At 32.8% G+C, this 19,844-nt stretch overlaps 1 protein-coding gene and 1 long non-coding RNA gene across 6 annotated transcripts in view; one reads left to right on the forward strand and one right to left on the reverse strand.

Moving 5' to 3' along the window:
• The first annotated feature begins 615 nt into the window (after positions 1-615).
• LOC143255782 (putative inorganic phosphate cotransporter) lies at positions 616-17,312 on the forward strand. The gene is made up of 7 exons (XM_076511982.1): positions 616-970; positions 4,943-5,126; positions 5,706-5,794; positions 7,434-7,566; positions 10,700-10,855; positions 12,927-13,012; positions 16,336-17,312. Exons 2-7 carry the CDS (start codon positions 4,961-4,963, stop codon positions 16,543-16,545), a joined length of 840 nt encoding a protein of 279 aa, XP_076368097.1. The 5' UTR covers positions 616-970; positions 4,943-4,960; the 3' UTR covers positions 16,546-17,312.
• LOC143255783 (uncharacterized) overlaps positions 12,912-19,844 on the reverse strand; it is a 29,420-nt gene continuing 22,487 nt past the window's right edge. Inside the window, exons 1-4 of one of the 5 annotated variants that reach the window (XR_013030836.1) lie at positions 19,557-19,705; positions 17,330-17,446; positions 16,566-16,679; positions 12,912-13,033 (exon numbers count right to left, since the gene is read on the reverse strand). This is a non-coding gene — a long non-coding RNA (uncharacterized LOC143255783). Of the gene's footprint in view, positions 13,034-15,036; positions 15,844-16,565; positions 16,680-17,329; positions 17,447-19,556; positions 19,706-19,844 lie in introns of those variants that run through there. The other 4 variants (XR_013030839.1, XR_013030835.1, XR_013030838.1 and 1 more) reach the window with 4 other exon arrangements.

Here is a 19,844-nt window from a genome sequence, read left to right on the forward strand (position 1 = left end):
AAGATTATAAAAAATCTAACACTATTTATTACATAAGAATCACGACAAACTAACTTATTTTGTTTAAAAGAAACATCTGTGAATATAATTAAATCTAATCATTATCGCAATAGATAGCGTCATCTATTGGACAAGAGGAGCTCAAGCCCCTGCCTTCCTAATGTTATGCCATAAGCTGCCTCTTTCTTCAATCGTAAAACAATTTCAACAACTATGTGTGATGAATATGCCTGATTACACACATAATACAAGTACGAATATATTCTCCGTTTAGTTTCATGTTTTTAAAAACGTTTAAAAAACCGATTGAATTGTAATAAAATACTACCTGTGTACTTCTCATGTTTTTTACCAGAGGTACCCAACAATCTTCATAGTGTCACCTAACACCAGCATTCCCTCAAACATAACTTGTTTGAAAGGTGCCCGTTAATTGTCAGTGATCCCCTGTCACTTTACTATCCTCTACACGTTGCTGTAAACAGAACTTTATATTTAAGCATCAGCTTTTCTATTATTCGTAGTGTCATATTTTAACAACAATAGTTACGATACTAACAAATTAACATCAACTTTCGGTTCAATAGTTGCTCTTGTTGCTTGAATGATTCTGAAAGATAAAGAAATCATGTGATGCTAACACATTGTCTGATTTCTGTTGTTTTTGTTTTTCGTAAGTACTACGTTTTTATGTTATCTCTCTATTTAGCTTTTCTCGTGATATCCAACAGCAACAGATTTTGTTTGGCTCAAACTGAAAGAACGATCATCGACTTTATAAAATACCTTATAGTATAAAAATAAATAATAATGACAGTTAAGACAAACTCTTTCGCTGAATCCCTGAATGAAACAACAAAATTACTGACACAACGAAACACTCTAAGTACTGAAAAAAGATCCATAGAACCGACAGACGATGAGAAACAGCCACTGATCTTAACAACAAACTCAAAAGCTTCATGTGGAGGTAAGACTTCTGTTAAAGTGCTTGTCAAATAAACACAAATCGTTTTAATTAATGTTTAATGGTGTGCATTTTAATGAATTATATCAATCAATTACTTCCATTTAGAGAAATTATTTACGTGTATTATTTTACTTATGAGAACGTGAAGTGACTTACAATATTCTATAAGTAATCGTTAACATTTATTTTTAATTTTCACCGATAGTATCACAATATTATGACAAAAGGTTTCATGACGTTTCTCTAATGTTACTATTCTTGTTTTAACTTTAGTACATTGTATATCTGAAGTATAAAACTGATTTATTGTGTGTTTTGAAAGTTTCTCAAGATTCATTGTCAAATTATATATTTTTAAATTATTTATTTAAACTTTTTCCACGTCATAGATTCCACATTTTTCTTCACTCACATCCAACTGATTTGTTACGCACTATGTATTATTTGTCAAGGTTTGAAATAAAACTAAAAATAGATTACAAAATCTTATCTATCTAAAGAATGATTTGTTATTTTTAAATTACTCTTTTTCATATGTGAAGAATGTGTCTGTGCTCGATATGTCCTTGTGTTTCTTGCATTCATAAACTTTCTGAACAGCTATACAGTCAGAGTGAATTTGAATGTTGCCATAGTAGCTATTGTTAACTACACAGCGATTCACCATGATCAGTCATGAATAACTGAATGTCCAAATTCGGAAGGAGTCTTTAACTTTAACAGCACAATAGAAAAGGTAGTTTTTTATTTTCTTTAGGAAATCAAGTGTATGGTTCAATGTTTAATTCAAAAATTGACAGGAAAACCTGGAAGATTTCGAAATCAATCTCATAACAAAATAATACTAGTACTTGAAATTGTTAAATAAGTTAGCACGAGCCAGAATATGTAAATGTTGTATACAACTTTTATTCATAAATATTTTGCATTGTGTCCATAATTGATAGTTTTTACCAGTGTTTGGGTAAAATAAAACCACGTACAAAAGCTTTTAAACGTATTAACAATATAATATATTATTTGAAAATATTTATGCTCTTCCGATCAAGTCCATTTCTGTAAATTCGAAGCCAAAGATTTAAATGTAACAAAATTACAGAAAAATATAAAATTAGAAAACAAAAAGTAGATATTAACGGGTCACTTGATGGTGATTAGATGAACATGATAAATAATGTGGATCAGAATAATTTGATAATGATGGGTCGTTTTAAGTCTGAGTTCAACAAAGGAAAACGAATTTCACTGTAACAGTATGCAACAAATATTTCGTTCTGTTTGTGCTGTACTGTCATACTGTTTTGTACCTACAATAAAAATAATTGGTCATTTAATAAAGAATGCTACGACTTGAAACTTTAGAAAAGTTTTTATGCGGAGATGTGTCTGTGGTGAGTTTAAGTTAGATTGCAGAAATACCCAGTGATACTGTTGTAGCAGTATGAGATTGTTTTATACGGTGCATTGAGTAATTTTCAAGGTCATGAGAAGAAGCAGGTCCATGATATCTAACTTTGTAATGCAGTAACCAGTAGATAGCATTCAGTTGAACGAGATTCACAATCAACAAGATATTGTTGTAAAACGTTGGAGGTGTTAAAATGATAGTGTTTATGAATTTTGTTCATATATAACAGCAGCAATAGTATAAAAATATAACTTGTAAGCCAAAATAGAATTTGCTCAGGGATCCTTCTTGAGCATTTCGATCTTGAGACATTGGATTTAGACTTAGACCGATATCACACATCTAAATAATCCAAAGGATATAATACGATATTACTAGAATGAAGGTCAAGTACGCTATGGAATGGAAAATGAAACAGAAAAATATTAAAAACGAACTTGTAGACACATCTTTAATATAAACAAAATTAATTTTAGTGTTGTTTTTTATTTTTCTTCCATGCTATTCCAGGAAGGGGAGTTTATCTGGGATGAATACACTCAAGGAATCATATTGGGATGTTTTTATTTTGGTTACCTTATAACAAACCTGTTTGGAGGCACGCTAGCAAAGAGATTCGGTGATAAAAGAGTATTTGGTTTGGGAATTCTTCTTTCATCTGTACTAACGCTTCTGACACCTTTGTCACTACAGCTTCTTATTGGAGTTTTTATTGTAAAACGAATAGTAAAGGGTTTTGGTCAGGTATGGACACATAACTTATTTAAAGTAAACAAATATTTTAGGCTTAAAAGTTTGGATGTTAATGTTACTAACACAAATTATTTTGTTTCTTTTCAGGAAAGAAAGTTTATCTAGGATGAGAATACTCAAAAATTCATCTTAGGTTCTTTATATTTGGACAACATTCTAACAAACCTTATCAGAGGCATACTAGCTAGGAGATTCAGTAATAAAATAACATTTGGATAAGAATTTTTTCTGATATCTGTATTAACACTGCTGACCCCCCTGTCATTACGGTTTATAACTCTAGTCTAATAAAGGGATTACCTTGAACCAGTGCACGTACTTTAAAGTTTACAAACCCAAATTACGTATTAACCTTTAAGGCCAACGTTTTTTCCAAATAAGAATTTTTCAGCCGTATCAGACCTAATTATTTCATTTCCATATACTTTGTTTTAAAACCACAATTATTCAGCTGAAATGAATGGGTTATAAATTCACCACCCACTATTAAGTTTGAATATAATAATCTAAACACCCTATTCCCTGCTTGAAACCCAAGCTTACCCTATTTAGATCTTTTTTTACGGACATATTTCTTCAGAAGCATTCTAAATATAAGCACTATTATGCCATTTCGGTATACCTGACCCGAGTATACCAACGTATACATTTTTCTACTGTGTTAAATCAGTGTCTCTCTGAAAGTAACTGGGCAATTTCGTAATACAAAAAGTTATTTATACACAGTGTCTTATTTTGATGTACAGTTACATGAGTTTGAGATCAGTAACATAACTACCCTCGTCTATACCTGTGAATGTCATTACATACGTAGACGAGTTAGAAACACACAAATAGATAGGTTTCAATATAAACAAAATTAAAATTACCCAAAAGAATGATGGACAATCGAACATAAACTTTTATTTTCTTTATTTTATTCGCATTTGCAAACAACAAAATCTTGAAGAAAAGAAATCTAAAACTTGGTAAAGTATTTTGTACAGTGATAAAATGCATGTTATTATTATTATATGATACAAGAGTCAACACTGCTCACAATTATTTCAAAATTATCCTTTTTATATTGTTACGAAAACTTACACGAGCTCACACTCATTTTATAAATATGTATATATTTGTTTAGTTCGTTGTACGATTTGTTTGTTTTTGAATTTCACGCAAATCTGTTAAAGGGTTATCTGCGCTAGCAGTTTAATTAAAATGTCGCTGTATGAGCTAAACTGCGATGTTTAGATTGTTAAAACATATTGTTTGGTCAAAACGTTGTTAACGTACCGTCGAATTTTTGAGAAGGTGCACTTATTTACTTTATCTGCACAACTTTGTGAACTCACGTGACGGGAAATCATAAATAAGTTATTATGCAAGTGTTAAAAACAAGAAAATAGTACCTTTGTTTGTTTGTTTAATTTTGCACAAAGCCACATGAGGGCTATCAGCGCTTGCCGATCTTACTTTTGCAGTGTAAGACAAGACAGAATGCAGTTAGTCATCACCTCCCACTGCCAACTCTAAGTTGATTTTAGTTGTTTATTTTATAAGTGGCGTATCCCCATTGTTTCTTAACACGTTCTTTACATCAGTACCTCCTGCACGATTGTCAGAAAGTTCAAATTTAAATGTTTATAACGCTGTTTTCGTGACTTCTTGCGATATCTATGTTTGTGCATATGGCCACCTTTTCGAAATAATCTGACGTTACGAAGCAGTTAATTAAACTTACGTTTTTTGGTTTTTTCGCTTTTCGCGATAGGAACTGTTTTCATGGAAACTTAGTACTGATTTGAGAATTTATATTATTTTTACAGGGCGTGACGTGCCCAGCAATGCAATCTTTATTGGCAAGATGGATTCGAAAATTTGAACTAGGTTTCACAAGTACAATTGTCTACAACGGCGCTCAGATTGGCACTGTTATCACAATGCCCTTGACTGGCGTATTGTCCAACTCTGATTTTCTTGGTGGTTGGCCATCTGCTTTCTATGTATTTGGTTAGTATGGTGCCTTTCATGTCGTTATTTTTTTATAAACTTACGACTGTACATTATCGTTGCTTTCATGTAGAAATATGTAATTTGTTCTGCATCACTTTGAGAAATTTCTGAGAATTTTCAAGAATTTAAAGTTACTATAATGCTGTAAATTATGAAAATCTGAGAAAGTGAAACTATTAAAAACTGTTGTAGCCTTTTAGGACACATAATTAAATAAAAACAATGTTGAGAACTTATTAACACACGTTCAAACACGTTACAATAAGCTCATCTACTCATTCAACTATCTCTTTATGGAAAAACCATCTGTTCTAGTTGCACTAACTAATAATGTATTTGTTTAGTCCAGTGCTAATATGTTTTTTTCAATTTAAAATTGTTGCTTCTTATAATCTGTTTGATGAAAATTAAAAACTTTCGAAAAAAAATATATACGAAGAAAAATATGTTTTCTTACACCTTTAAATATAGTAATTCAATATGCAATTAACCCAAGTTAACATTACAAAAAGAAAAACAAATCAATCCCATGGAGGCAAATCCTGACCTCTTTACTTTGTGTGGCCGTGATAATAGCACACTACGGAAATTCCTGGGGATTCTGTACAATCCTGATTGACTTACCAACTTACTTGAAGAACATTTTACACTTCGACATTGAACAGGTAAGAATTATATACATTTATATTTAAAATTATTTTCAGCGTAACAGTTGATGTTGTTTTGCATTAAGCACAAAGCAAAAAAAAAAGGGCTATGTTCTCTATCCACCACGGTTATCTAAACCGGGTTTTTAGCGGTGTGAGTCTGCAGTTATACCGCTGTGCCAGTGAGGGGCCAGCATGATAGAATGTAAATAGTTAGTTCTTTGTTATTGTCTGTGTGTGTGTACTTCTCAAACCAAAACCACATCAGGTTATCTGTTCTGTCCACCGACGCGAATGACTTGATTCTAGAGGACTCTAACGTCCCAGAGGGGACGTTGTTGCGAGAAGTGAGATTATGGTGTTTCTCTTTTAGGTCTTATAGATTATACATTATTTAATACAAAAATTCAATTTCTTTATTTTGTAATTAATTTTGTTTTATACAAATATATTATTGCATATATTGTAAACCTCCTGAACATCTATATTCTCATGACTAGTTTGTTTCTTTAATTTAGAATTTCGCGCAAACTTACACGAGAACTATCTGTGCTAGCCGTCCCTAATTTAGCAGTGTAAGGCTAAAGGGAAGACAGCTAGTCATCACAACCCACCGGCAACCTTTGGGCTGCTTAGCGAATAGTGGGATTGAAAGTCACATTATAACGCCTCTACGGTTGTGTGGGCGAATATGTTTAGTGTAACAGGAACACAAACCGGCGACCCTCAGAATACGAATCGAGTGCGCTTATCATCTGGCCATCTCGGACTCCCTGTCAACTCAGAAATAGTTAATAGTACAGTTCATTTTAAGTTCACTGACACACATAGTAATTCATATACACACTGAACATTTCAAAATTACAATTCATGACATTACGGGTACTTGTTAGTATTGACAGTGTATTTATTCTCCGTATTAAAGATACGGAAACGTTTTTCTCTAATCCTGGGTATCCACGACACGTCCTAAGCGAAATCAGAGAGATTTCTACAAGAAAAAATAACGCGTAATATCAGAAACAAAAACATTATCTCTAAACTTCCAAAACATGACTTGTCATCACGTGTCATCTATAGACTATCAACTTTACACAAATAAGTCACACACACAAGTAGTATTTTTCCTGACCTCCTTTCAGTTTCTTATAAACATGATACCAATACTGAGACAACTAAATATAGGAATAAAGGTAGATTGTTGTATGAAAGTGACAGCTAACATGCTTCTTTGGAATTAAGTACAAAGCTACACAAAGGACTACCTGTACTCTGTCCACTACGTGTATCGAAATGTGGTTTCTAGATGTGTGAGTCGGCAGATATACAGCTGTGTCACTATGAATTCCAATAACCACGTTCTTCCCCCCCCCCCGAAACGGCGAGACGAAGAAGTATCATTTATGATTACGCAACTTCCATGAATAAAGTAAAACTAACCACCTTCCCACACTGGACCCCACGCATAGAGAAAAACATTAATATTTAGAATTATATACCTCAAATCTTAGTAAGGAGATCATGCAAATATAAATAGTTGTGATAATTAAAAAACAAAATAGGTTTTACAAGTGATTTTACGCTGTTTATAATAATCTCTATTTCTCTGTATGTTGATTAATGTCATTGGCTAATTTCCTTATTTCATTCTTAACAGAACGGGTTCTTATCTGCTCTGCCTTACCTTTGTCAGTTTGCGATTGGCTGCTTAGCGGGGTATGCTGTAGATTTGATTTATCGTAAAAACTGGTTTAGACTGACAGTTTTAAGGAAAATATCTAATTCTTTTGGTAAGTTTTTAACGTTTATATGCACATTTTTCACTTCATCTAATTAGGTTATTATTCAAAATAATTATTTTGTAATATACACCACATTATGTTTCAAAGTAATTTTGGGGCCTGAGAAAGAAAACAAACAAATCCAACCTTTTTCTGTAATTTTTATTGTTTCAGGAAATTTGCTTTAATTATACGTGAACTAAAACCATGATATTTTCTGAAACTACTGTTCATAATGCTAGTGGTTTAAGGATTAAGTTTATCTTAATCTTAATGGATAAAGACGATGTGCTGTTATGTATTATAATATACCCCAGACAAATTTCCAATTTATTGTATTACGTATTACGATTTGGGGTTAAAAGTTAATTAAATGTGAAAATGTATCATTTTTTTTTATATTTGCCAACAGGATTGATATACACAGTTTTCTTTCTTAACACATATCTATACAATGCAGTTTACAATAATAGATATTACAAATAATGATTTATAATGATGTAACAGTGAGTGTTCCATCTCGTCTGAAATTGAATATTTTATCAACTGTTCACGATAAGTGAATTAATTCTGTGTTAATACACAGGTACACATCACTTGAGGGTAGGCTAGCTAGCTTCTTCAAAAGTAAGTTTTTTTCCGCTGCAGTTATTCGATGTTCTTATAGAAATACTAATGTCCGAAGTTAATTCCCTGAAGTTAAACAGCTTGTACTCTTGATTGTTTTGAATTTCGTGCAAAGTTACACAAGGGCTATCCGCGCTAGTCATCCCTGATTTAGCAGTGCAAAAGTATCCATCTCTTTGGCTATTTTTACAAACGAATAATTTGATTTAATTTAACATTACAACGAGGGCAGTGCTATAAAAAGCTTGCATGTTTAGTGTGACGGATGACTCTAAGATTACAAGTCGAGCGCCCTTACCACCTGGCCATACCGGAGTTTCGTAATGTTTGAATATTCCTGGTCAAATATCTGTAGTTTTCCAATCAATAATCGTTTAATACCACAACAGATTCCGAGCATACTAACTGCGCCAAACCAATAATATTAAACTGTCTCTTAGTTCGTGAATTTATAAACATTCATGGTGAAGTTTTCCAAAGTTCAGTTGTTCGAAAATACGCTAGTGCTTTATTAAAATATATATTGTTGATTCTTACACTCGAGAATCTTCTGCAAATTTAGAGAATAGACAGGACTTCGAAATACACATTTAACAATGCATTTATAATTATATATTAAACTGAGGCAATCGTACATATTAAAATGTTCACTATTTAGTTTCAGGTTAACCTACTGTAGATTTCGTTAAATATTTTCGTGAGCCGTCACAACTATTTGTAAACAAACTAAAACCATTTTCGTCGTTAAAGATGTAACTACATGTCAATATAAAACAATTGAAGGAAGAACGTGGTAACCCAAAACATATTTTGTGTTAATTAAATAAGATAATTCGCTATGATAATATATATATATATATATGTAGATATGCTTAGTTTTGTGTGATAAGCTATTTTGAAATAAAGTGTAATTTTATTCTATATTCGGCTCAATTTTTTTCTATTTAACAGAAATGTAAAAAATAAAATATCACACCTATATCATAGTTACCGCTATTTAACATATGTCCAATAATCAGCTCTTGTGAGCTGCCTTATGTTTAGAGCTAGTAACGTCACACACTATCAAATAATCTAACACTGTTTATCCAAATATCCTGATGGTAAGCATTTAGAAAATAACCTGATATCGCCAGCTGTATAGTTCCTTTATAAAGATTAAATTAGATATTTTAGTACACAGATGTAGTATCAAACTTGTTGTATGAAAGTATATCGCTTGAAATGCTCACGCTATTAATTTTTAAAAGAACAACTTAAAATTAAATTACAATATTTTGGCTGGTACAAGAAACCAACCTAAATCTGTTAAGTTTGCAGAAATAAATAGTCATAGTAAATAAAGTGTTGTAAAAATATTTAATACGTTTATTTGATCAGAAAAAATAATGACAATATTTTTTATTGGGTTATGTATGGTAAAGTATATTTGAAAATATTTTAGTGTTTTTATAACATTTAACTTGGTTATTTTCATTATAATTTCACTATTAGTTGCACAGTTATTTTTCATTTAATTTTTTATTTACTATTATCTATTATTTCGTCCTTTCATAAACATTACTTTTATTATTGTTTTATTTTTATTCTACACCACTGATACCTCTCTGCTACTCGTCTCTGTAGTTGACAGCACTTACATGCGTACTAGTAACTCATTTCAGATGTCAAAATTTTCTAAGTATATGCAGTTGGTTTCGTTTCCTGGGCTTTCATTAGTCGATATACGTTAATAGGAAAGGAACTATCAAGTTTTTCATCTACTGATATCGAAATGCTTCAAGGAAAGGGAATTGTTGATAGATATTATTGGGAATTCAAAGGGAATTGTTGATAGATATTTTTGGAAATTCAGTTGAAATATAGGATGTTAAATTATCTATATTCATTACTGCGTTAACTTGGAGTTTCTGATTTAAGTAGAAAGCTGCCTTGCTTTTCTTATAAACTAATATTGACCAATTAAATCACAAAACTAATACAACTTCAAAGAAAACTTTCCATTTTTTCCATATCTTTACTCCAGAAGATATGAAGGTATCGCAAAACAACGTAATATGGTATGTTTTGAAAAATAAAGTTTTTGGCTTGTTTGTTTGCTGTGCTTGACCTAACACAGGTATTGAAACCCGGTTTTAGCGTTATAAGTCTTCATAATGTTACTGAGCTACTGGGTGAAAAAAACCCAAAGAGAAACTATCACCGGAACAATTTTTATTTAATTTATTTTGTTATCTTTGTATAGAATCCAATGTTTCAGATTTATTTGCATATTAACATATTATTTGCAGGTTCTGGTGTTTTCTCAGTTTTATTCAATATATATATTTGAGTGATATTTATTTAAATCTAACATTAGATTCACAATTCACTACTTTCTTCAAATACTATATAAATTTAACTTCACTATGGTGAGAAGAAGTAAACAAAAAACACCATTTTTATTGTATTTTTGATTTATTCTTTAACTTAATATATTAATTTTACAAAATATTACAATTATTCGTTCTTCTAGGTTTCTACGGTTCAGCTCTGTGTTTAACTGCAGTGACTTTGGCCGATTGTAACCATGATTTAGCTGTCACTATTTTGGCTTTAAGCATGGGTTTCAACGGGTTCACATTTCCCGGATTTTTAGTTGTGGGTGTTGACATGGCTCCAAATTATGCCGGTAAGACTGCCATCTTTTATCTTAATCATTAAATCCTAATTGTCAATTCACCTTGCTAAACTTGATGTGGTAGTACAGGAACAAGACATTTCAATTACGTATATGTAATCTCAGTTCATAGTTTTCAAATGAACCAAATGCTATTCCACACATGTAAAATAAACAAAAAAGGTGAATTTGTTTCTTGTTGTTTTACAAGTTCATTTATTAAGTTTTGTTTAAGTTATATATTCGCTCAAATATACAAGATACAGTAGTTGTTACTGATTTTGAAGTGATAGGCTAGTAGGACGGCAGCTAGTTCACAACACCTATCGCCATATTTTGTGTTACGCTAAATGACTATTATAAAGTACTAGCAGCGCTATTTCGAAATAATGGAACGAGAAACATGAATCATTGGATACGTACTCGGGCATACTAACCCGGAGGTCACTCTCAGCTATTCTATTAAGTCATTAATTTAATTGTTTATGTTACATTATTTTTAACACAGGAAATTCGCATAACAATGACTCATAGGAGATCTGCTTGATAGTTATAATTTAGTGAATTTTATATTCTATACAATTTCTTTATTATCTTTAGAAAAACACCTCAAAAACGTGAAACAATTAATAGAGTACATAATCAAAAATATAGAGAACGTGTAAAAAAAGATGTTAAAATATATGAAGAAAGATTATCGTGTAAAATGCAGCATTTATTTAATGTTGAAGTTTTGTTTTATGTCAAGCATCATGTTAAAACCTGATGGTTGTTTATGAACAATAATAGACAACTTATCTTTAACCAAATCAAGTACAGAAAGTTCTTATACGTATTTAGATTGTGAAATAATATTAAATATCAGATCAGCTATTAAAATGTTACACAATACTCATTTGTAAACAAAATTGATTATTTTTAATGAACAACGTCATTTTTTGGTGTATCCAAAAGCATTACATTCATAGGTTTCTCCATAAACTCGAAAAGCCCTTGGCTTCATTGTTCATTCTTTGTTAGAAGCACGCAAGGGCCCGACATGGCCAAGTGAGTTAAGGCGTTAGACTCGTAATTCGAGGATCGTGGGTTCGAATCCCCGTCGCACCAAACATACTCGCCCTTTCAGTCGTAAGAGCGTTATAAAGTGACGGTCAATCTCACTATTCGTTGGTAAAAGAGTAGCCCAACAGTTAGCGGTGATGACTAGCTGCCTTAACTCTAGTTTTACACTGCTAAATTAGGGACGGCTAGCGCAGATAGCTCTCGAGTACAAAAACAAAAACAAACAGAAGCACACACACCGCCGGCGGGGACTCATAGTGTTATTGTTTGGATTATTATATTAATTATTAGGCAAGAACTAATTAAACCTAGTCTTCTGTAGTAAATGAAAATAACATTAAGATAGTTCGCCAACAACAATTATTCAACTTATAATATTAAACGAAACACCTGTAAGTAGGAAAACGTTTCGTAATGAACAAGAAGAATAAGCCAAACGAGACAGCAGTAAGTGTACAGAATTACAACGCTAAAATTTGGGTTTAATTCCCCTCAGTAGACATGACAAGTAGCCCAACGTAGTTTTGCTCTATGAACAAAAACGGTCATAGCCGATTTCAGGGGTAACACTGAAATGGAGAGAACACCTTTTAAATACAGTCATAACGCGAGATTCCAGCTGTTCTGACAGTATTGTTGTAATTTAACTCAACATTCTCGGTTTATAAACACGTGACCAGAGTATGATTATCTTGATTGGTTTGAAATATATTACTTGAATTAGAAATTTAGGGAAAAAAAATGAAAGTACGATATATTGTTACGTAGAACGTGGATGATATTGAAAAACTAGATGTAGAATATTAAAAATGTTTTGGTGTTTTAGTTTCACAAGTATTGATTAATTTCTCAATTCTTATGAATGAACTTTAAAACTAGCAATATACTATCATTATAAGGCTTAATATACTCTCATTATGATCTTTAGTCTGTTAACAAGAAGATGAAAGTGAACAACTTCTTTGATAAGTAAATTATATTTTGTTTGACATAGAAGAACATGCAATATTTTTCTGTACAGGAGTTCTCATGGGACTTTCGAACGGGATATCACAACTGAATGGATTCATTGTTCCTTATGTTGTTGGTAGCCTTACTCAAGGACGGGTAGGTCAAGCAATGCTTACCCTAAGATGTACACAGTAGTTAACTTACTTCGATATGCCAAAAGTTGTCGTGTTATCCATATTTCATAGTAAAAACTTAAGTGTAAAAAAGAAAGAAAGTAATACAGAAATCTAAAATGTTTTATAGATCCCTAGAGCAATTTTTAAATACTTCACAATTTTGTAAATATACTCTTCAAAACAAGAAACGCAAAAGGGATATTTTTGTTATTTTAAAGAGAAATACATGTAATAACGTTACAAGCTCAGGGTATGTGATGTTACACGTGTTAAGGCACTGATCGTCAGACCAAAATGACAATAAAAGTTGTGCACTTTGAAAACGGAGGAAAACATCGGATTTTTCGCCAAAACGCATGCGTGTCGAATAAATTTGTTTGAGAGATCTGCAAGTGCAACATGTGCAAAATCCCTATAAAAGTGACGGGTTCTCGGTTTCCATAGCTTAGTGTTAAGCCACCGACACGCAATACAGTTACGCCAAGACTCACTTAAGCACAACGCAACAACGCCATTCGTCAATTGGAAGCAAACGAATCTCGATCAGATGTTGCCAGAGTTGTAAATGTCCACCCAAGCACCATCACAAAGCTATGGAATCGTCACCAACAACATGGATCAACTCGTGACCGTCCACGATCTGGCAGACCTCGTGTGACCACGCCCGCACAGGATCGCTACATCCGGTTACGTCACCTTTGGGATAGGACCACAACTGCGACGTCTACTGCCTCAACCATACCAAGGCTGCGTAGGATTTCCGATCAGACCGTACTCAACCGTCTACGAGATGCAGAAATCAGACCTGTACGTCCAGTCAGAGGCGTCATCCTCACCCAGCAGCATCGTCAAGCACGGCTGCAGTGGACTCGAGCACATAGAGTATGGCCTCATCGACGATGGAGGCATATTTGGTTCAGCGATGAATCACGTTTTATGCTCCGTAGTCAGAATGGAAGTACCCGTGTTTATTGTTGTCGAGGTGAACGTTTTGCAGCAAACTGTGTGCAGGATGTTGACAGATTTGGTGGTGGCAGCGTCATGGTGCCATCGCCTACAATGTCAGAACAGACCTTTTGCACATTCGAAAGAATCTTACAGCTCAATGATACGTCGACGAGATTTTTAGGCCCCATGTGCAACCCATCATGGTGAACGTCAACGACGTTTTTCAACATGACAACGCCCGTCCTCACACAGCCCGACACACCACTGTCTTCTTGAGACACCACAACATCAACGTTCTTCCCTGGCCCTCCAGATCACCAGATTTAAACCCCATCGAACATCTTTGGGACGAGTTGGACCGACGTCTGTGACGGCGACAACCTCAACCGCAGACTCTACCTCAGCTTGCAGCAGCTTTGCAGGCTGAGTGGACAGCCATTCCACAGGATGTGACTGGTCATCTCAACGTTCCATGGGCAGGAGATGCCAAGCAGTTATTGATGCTCACGGGGGGGCATACTCGTAATTGACGTTGAGTGACGTTAAACTTAACTAGTGAGCGTGGATTTCGCCTTTGCAGACTTTGGATCTTCAGCAGCGAATGTACAAAGTTTCACACATGTCATACAGAACTACCCGAATAAACTTGTTAACAATTTGTCTCATATTTTGCCTTTTGCGTTTCTTTTTTTGAAGAGTATATTATTTCTCTTTCCATTTGAAGAAACTAATTTTAAAACATCATGTTTTCTTACTATAAAAAATATCATTCGAAAGTGTTCACGTATTTGAGTGTAATACATACTTTTAAAATATCCAATATTAAGAAATGCACGCAAAAGGTAGGAAAAGGATAAAACTAAAATTCAAGCATGGCACAAGGTCAACGTGAAGATATTCATTGACTTTTTGGTATCTCAAATACTGCGATATACTGTTTAAAGGTTCGTGTAAACAGGACTACAAAATGGATGATTTTAATACTTAGCTTATTAGGAAATGTTGTGCACAGCATTAAGTGCTGTAGTCACTATATCGATTCACTTGGTTGAATACAACACTTTACAACTCTTTTATTACTAATTTCAACACTTCCACCAGATTATCATATTAAGTAGACATTTAACATACAAACTCTATAAATACACACTTAATAATTTAGTCATGTTACTGTTGTAAGTTCTGGTTTGGGTGATTTATAAATTTTTATATAAGTAAGGATTTCATAATTGTTCTGATCATGTGTGGTATTTTTAATATAAAGTGTTTCTTGGTTATGTGTAATAATAATGTGATGTCATCTGTTTGGTTTGATGAGTTTTTTGTACTCTTGGATAAATTCTATAAAAATGGTTTTGGGTATTTCTCAGATAGGGATTTTAGTGAGTGTGATTGGTGGTTATTTGTTTGAAATGCATTTTGTTGTCATTCAGTAGCTGTTTTTTCATTTTTCTGTATTTGTTTAATTTGTTGATTTGGTTTTTATTCGTGCTATTTATGTCAGCCAACCATAATGTCGTACTAGACTAGAGGGAAAGCAGCTAATCAACACCACTCACCGTCAATTATTAGGTTAATTTTTTACAAACAAACAGTCAGTTTAACCATCATATTTTACGATCCCACAGCTGAAAGAGCGAGCATATTCTGTGACAGAAATTTGAGCTTCCAGTCTGTGGTTTGCGAGCAGAATACCCTAACCACTAAGCGAGTTAAAAATAGTATAAAAATTAGAGGCGTTCGTTTCTTTGTCCATGTTGACAATTAACATTTGTACTCGACCTTCTTAATTTCAACTCGTACATTTTTCAGAATGTCTTCACAAATGTACAATAAATGGAGTAGCCTGATTAAAGAAAAGTCCTGAAACATATACAAAATAAACAATTATTAATTATATTACAGTCATATAATTCCCATATATTTGTGACATGTTTTAATTATGAAGAACATTTGTTCGTGGGACAAGAAACATTTTTATTTCAGATTGAATGTTCTATGTTCTTGTCACAACTAGGTTACAGAATTAATTACATAAATTGATGTTTGATAATTTTAGGTTTCGCTAAACTTAACTATTTCACTATTAAATACTATAAACTACATGTATTTAAAACTTGTTGCTACCAAATATAGGATTTTCTCTGATATTAATCTCACCTTTTTCAAATCAAATATGTATATTATTTTTATTTTCCAGATTTGATTATTTTTAAAAAATTCATTATATCCTTGATATACTGTTCACTTGTTACTTGTTCTGACTTGGTAGTAAATTTTATCTGATACTACGATTATGTTAACGTTACTTATATTGACGAGTTTCTCTTTCCAACGTATTGTGTGTTTGTACAGCAAACCCTACAACAGTGGAAGAAAGTATTCTATATCGGTGCTGCAATTTACACTTTCTGTGGAACGTTCTTTGTAATTTTTGGTTCGGCTGAGTTACAGCCATGGAATAATATTGGAAGTTCCAAGACTGAAGAACCAGCTTGTCCTACGTCAGTTGTTTCATCAAATACTCCCAAAAAACGTACTTCAGCAGAAAAAAACAATTCGTGATTATTTGAGACCTTACATACCTGGACAACTTGATTTAGCGAAACAATTCCACCATATTGTACTGGAACATGTTTTACTAGCTCGGACAATCAAGGTGACAATATGCAGATGGTGTAGATTCTTCGTATTCTAATCTAAGATAGAAAAGATAACAAAGTGTACTTTCAATACCAGCAAATACAGTAAATCCAATCTTAAATTAATGTTTAGCTAGAATACGGAAGTACATGATAAGTATTTTGATTTTTAAATTAGGAAACATATTTCCACACTGATGTGAATAATTTATTGTCTGAATCTTTGCTATTCAAAAATCTCGTCAGAAAACAAACTCTTTGGCTTTATTGGATAACTGTAACCGTTTGAATGTCATAGTTTAGTGGCTGGTTTTGTTAACAAGCTGTTGGCAACATTGGGTCGAGGAATCATAAATAACCTCAACCGTGGCGCACATTTTTCAGTTAAATTATACTTGTGTACTTTTAAGAACCTATTGAATGAAAATAAAGAAAATCTATAACAATATACCAACCACACTAATTTTATTAGTTATACTGAGTGCCGACGAAACTTTTCTAAAAATCAAGACTCATTAGACTGGCTTTTGTTCAAAGATATAACCACTTATAGTTCGGTTGTTAACCACTTCTTACTTAGATCCTGTAGTCGTTTACCTCTTACCTAATTATTATTAGTTTAGTGGTGTTTATGTATTACCAACTTTAAGTATAAAATACGTGTAACAAACTATCGTTAAGTTCTTGTACATAAATTCAAAATCTACCTTGAAGAATGAAGTAGACCTTACATTTTTCTCCAGAGCTACACCGTTCAAAGTAAAGGCATCCGTTCTGGAAGATAGCAGACAACATTTTCGTGTCAAAAAGAAATGTTCAGACCCCTGAATGGAAATTATAACATATAGAACATCACTGTAAATAAAGTTCCTCCTGATTTAGCGTACTTATACATTAAAGTAAAAAACAGAGTTTGGGTTTAGATAGGAGCTCCATGTAAAATATTTTATGGACTATAAATAAATAAATAGATCGAAAACGTTTTTAATTTTATTTGTTTTTGAATGTGCTGATTCAAGTCGCTTTAAATGAACTATGAAAATATGTTTTAGTTAAGTTTATACGTACGTCTACAACTGCTATCTTGAATCAAACCCATTAATCTTGAAATAAACATTCGCCAGTATTGAACTTACGAAATAGATAAAGAGAGTGCTTTATTCTGAAATTATTGCAATTATTTAAGTTCTAAACTTCCAGAGAGAAAAATAATATACATATAAATGTGATCTTTAAACAACGAGAAAACCCACTGTAATAATCTGATGTTACAACTTGCAAAAATTACAGAAAAAACTCACTTCAGTCATGGTTGAAAAAACCGAGAAATTCACTGATTTTTACGAACACAAAATGCTCTTTGCTCGTCTACTTTCAGAATAAAAACACTAAATTTAGTTTTTAATAGCAGAAAAATAAAGACTGTGATCTCTTTTGATCACGAGGAGCAGTGGACATGTTTGACCTATGTATACAGTGTTTGGTACACAAAACTACTTATGAAAGGAAATGAAAATAATGAACAAAATGACAAGATTTTTGTGTATTTAAAATTTGTCGTTTTTCACAAATTACCAACAAGTAAAACTGAAAGACTTAAGAATTAAAACATAAAAGTTTACACAAATTTACTATATTTCATTTTTATACATTCCTATTTTTCTAAGATGAAAATTTTATGTACTACTAACATAAAAACTTAAAATTGTCAGGTATTTTTTACTGTGGTATTGTGGTAATACAAACTTTTCAAAGTTTCTCCACATATAGTGTATGCAGTGGCAACGTACAATGTTGGTTAATTAAGAAACTAAGTTGTTCAGTTGAAGGTTTTCGCAACACAGAATGCACGCTGTACAATAATAAACAGTGATATCTTCCATATGCTGAACAGTTGATAATCAAAAAACACTTTCACTCACTTGGACAACGAACGCGTCTTGAGAACAACAGTGCTGTTGTTTCTTGTAAATAATTCTGTGAAATTGTTCAAAATTTAGGTTGTCAAGTTCGAGAAATCAAAATTATTTCCGTAAAAACTTTATAGTCGACTCTCATATTTTCCTGGCCAGTTATTATATTTGCAATTTGAGAGCATTGATACTGTAGTCTGAAATGTTCTTTGTATTTTTGATCCAACTGAATTAGGAGTGACCAGTGCAGGGTTTGGTTTGTTTTGAATTTCGCGCAAAGCTACGCGATGGTTATCTGTGCTAGCCGTTGTTCATTTAGCAGTGTAAGATCAGAAGGAAGGCAGCTAGTCATTACCACTCATCGTCAACTCTTGAGCTACTCTTTCACCTACAGTTAGTGTAATTTCTCGTCACATTATAACATCCCCAGAGCCAAAAGGCGAGTATGTTTGGTGGGACAGGGTTTCGAACCTTTGACCGTAAACAAAAACATCAGTCGAGCGCACTAACAATCTGGCCGTGCCGGGCCAGAAAATAAAATTCAGATGACGTTTGTATTGCTTTAATACAAGCGTCCGTGCCATCCATACATAACTCTGATAAAAAACAACATTAAGTATATTACGTAACAAATAAAATATTTTATGATACGTACTAACCAGATATAATGTTTGTCATATTCATGCAAATTTCAAGATTATAAAAAAACTAACACTATTTATTACATAAGAATCACGACAAACTAACTTATTTTGTTTAAAAGAAACATCTGTGAATATAATTGAATCTAATCATTATCGCAATAGATAGCGTCGTGTATTGGGCAAGAGGAGCTCAAGCCCCTGCCTTCTTAATTTTATGCCCTAAGCTGCCTCTTTCTTCAATCGTAAAACAATTTCAACAACTATGTTTGATGAATATGCCTGATTACACACATAATACAAGTACGAATATATTCTCTGTTTAGTTTCAGATTTTTAAAAACGTTTAAAAAACCGATTGAATTGTAATAAAATATGACCTGTGTACTTCTCATTTTTTTTACCAGAGGTACCCAACAATCTTCATAGTGTCACCTGACACCAGCATTCCCTCAAACATAGCTTGTTTGAAAGGTGCCCGTTAATTGTCAGTGATCCCCTGTCACTTTACTATCCTCTACACGTTGCTGAAAACAGAACTTTATATTTAAGAATCAGCTTTTCTATTACTCGTGGTATATTGTTTCAACAACAATAGTTACGATACTAACAAATTAACATCAACTATCGGAACAATAGTTGCTCGTGTTATTTGAATTATACTGAAA

The sequence above is a fragment of the Tachypleus tridentatus genome, chromosome 7 (assembly GCF_004210375.1).
Source record: "Tachypleus tridentatus isolate NWPU-2018 chromosome 7, ASM421037v1, whole genome shotgun sequence".
Classification (NCBI taxonomy): domain Eukaryota; kingdom Metazoa; phylum Arthropoda; class Merostomata; order Xiphosura; family Limulidae; genus Tachypleus; species Tachypleus tridentatus.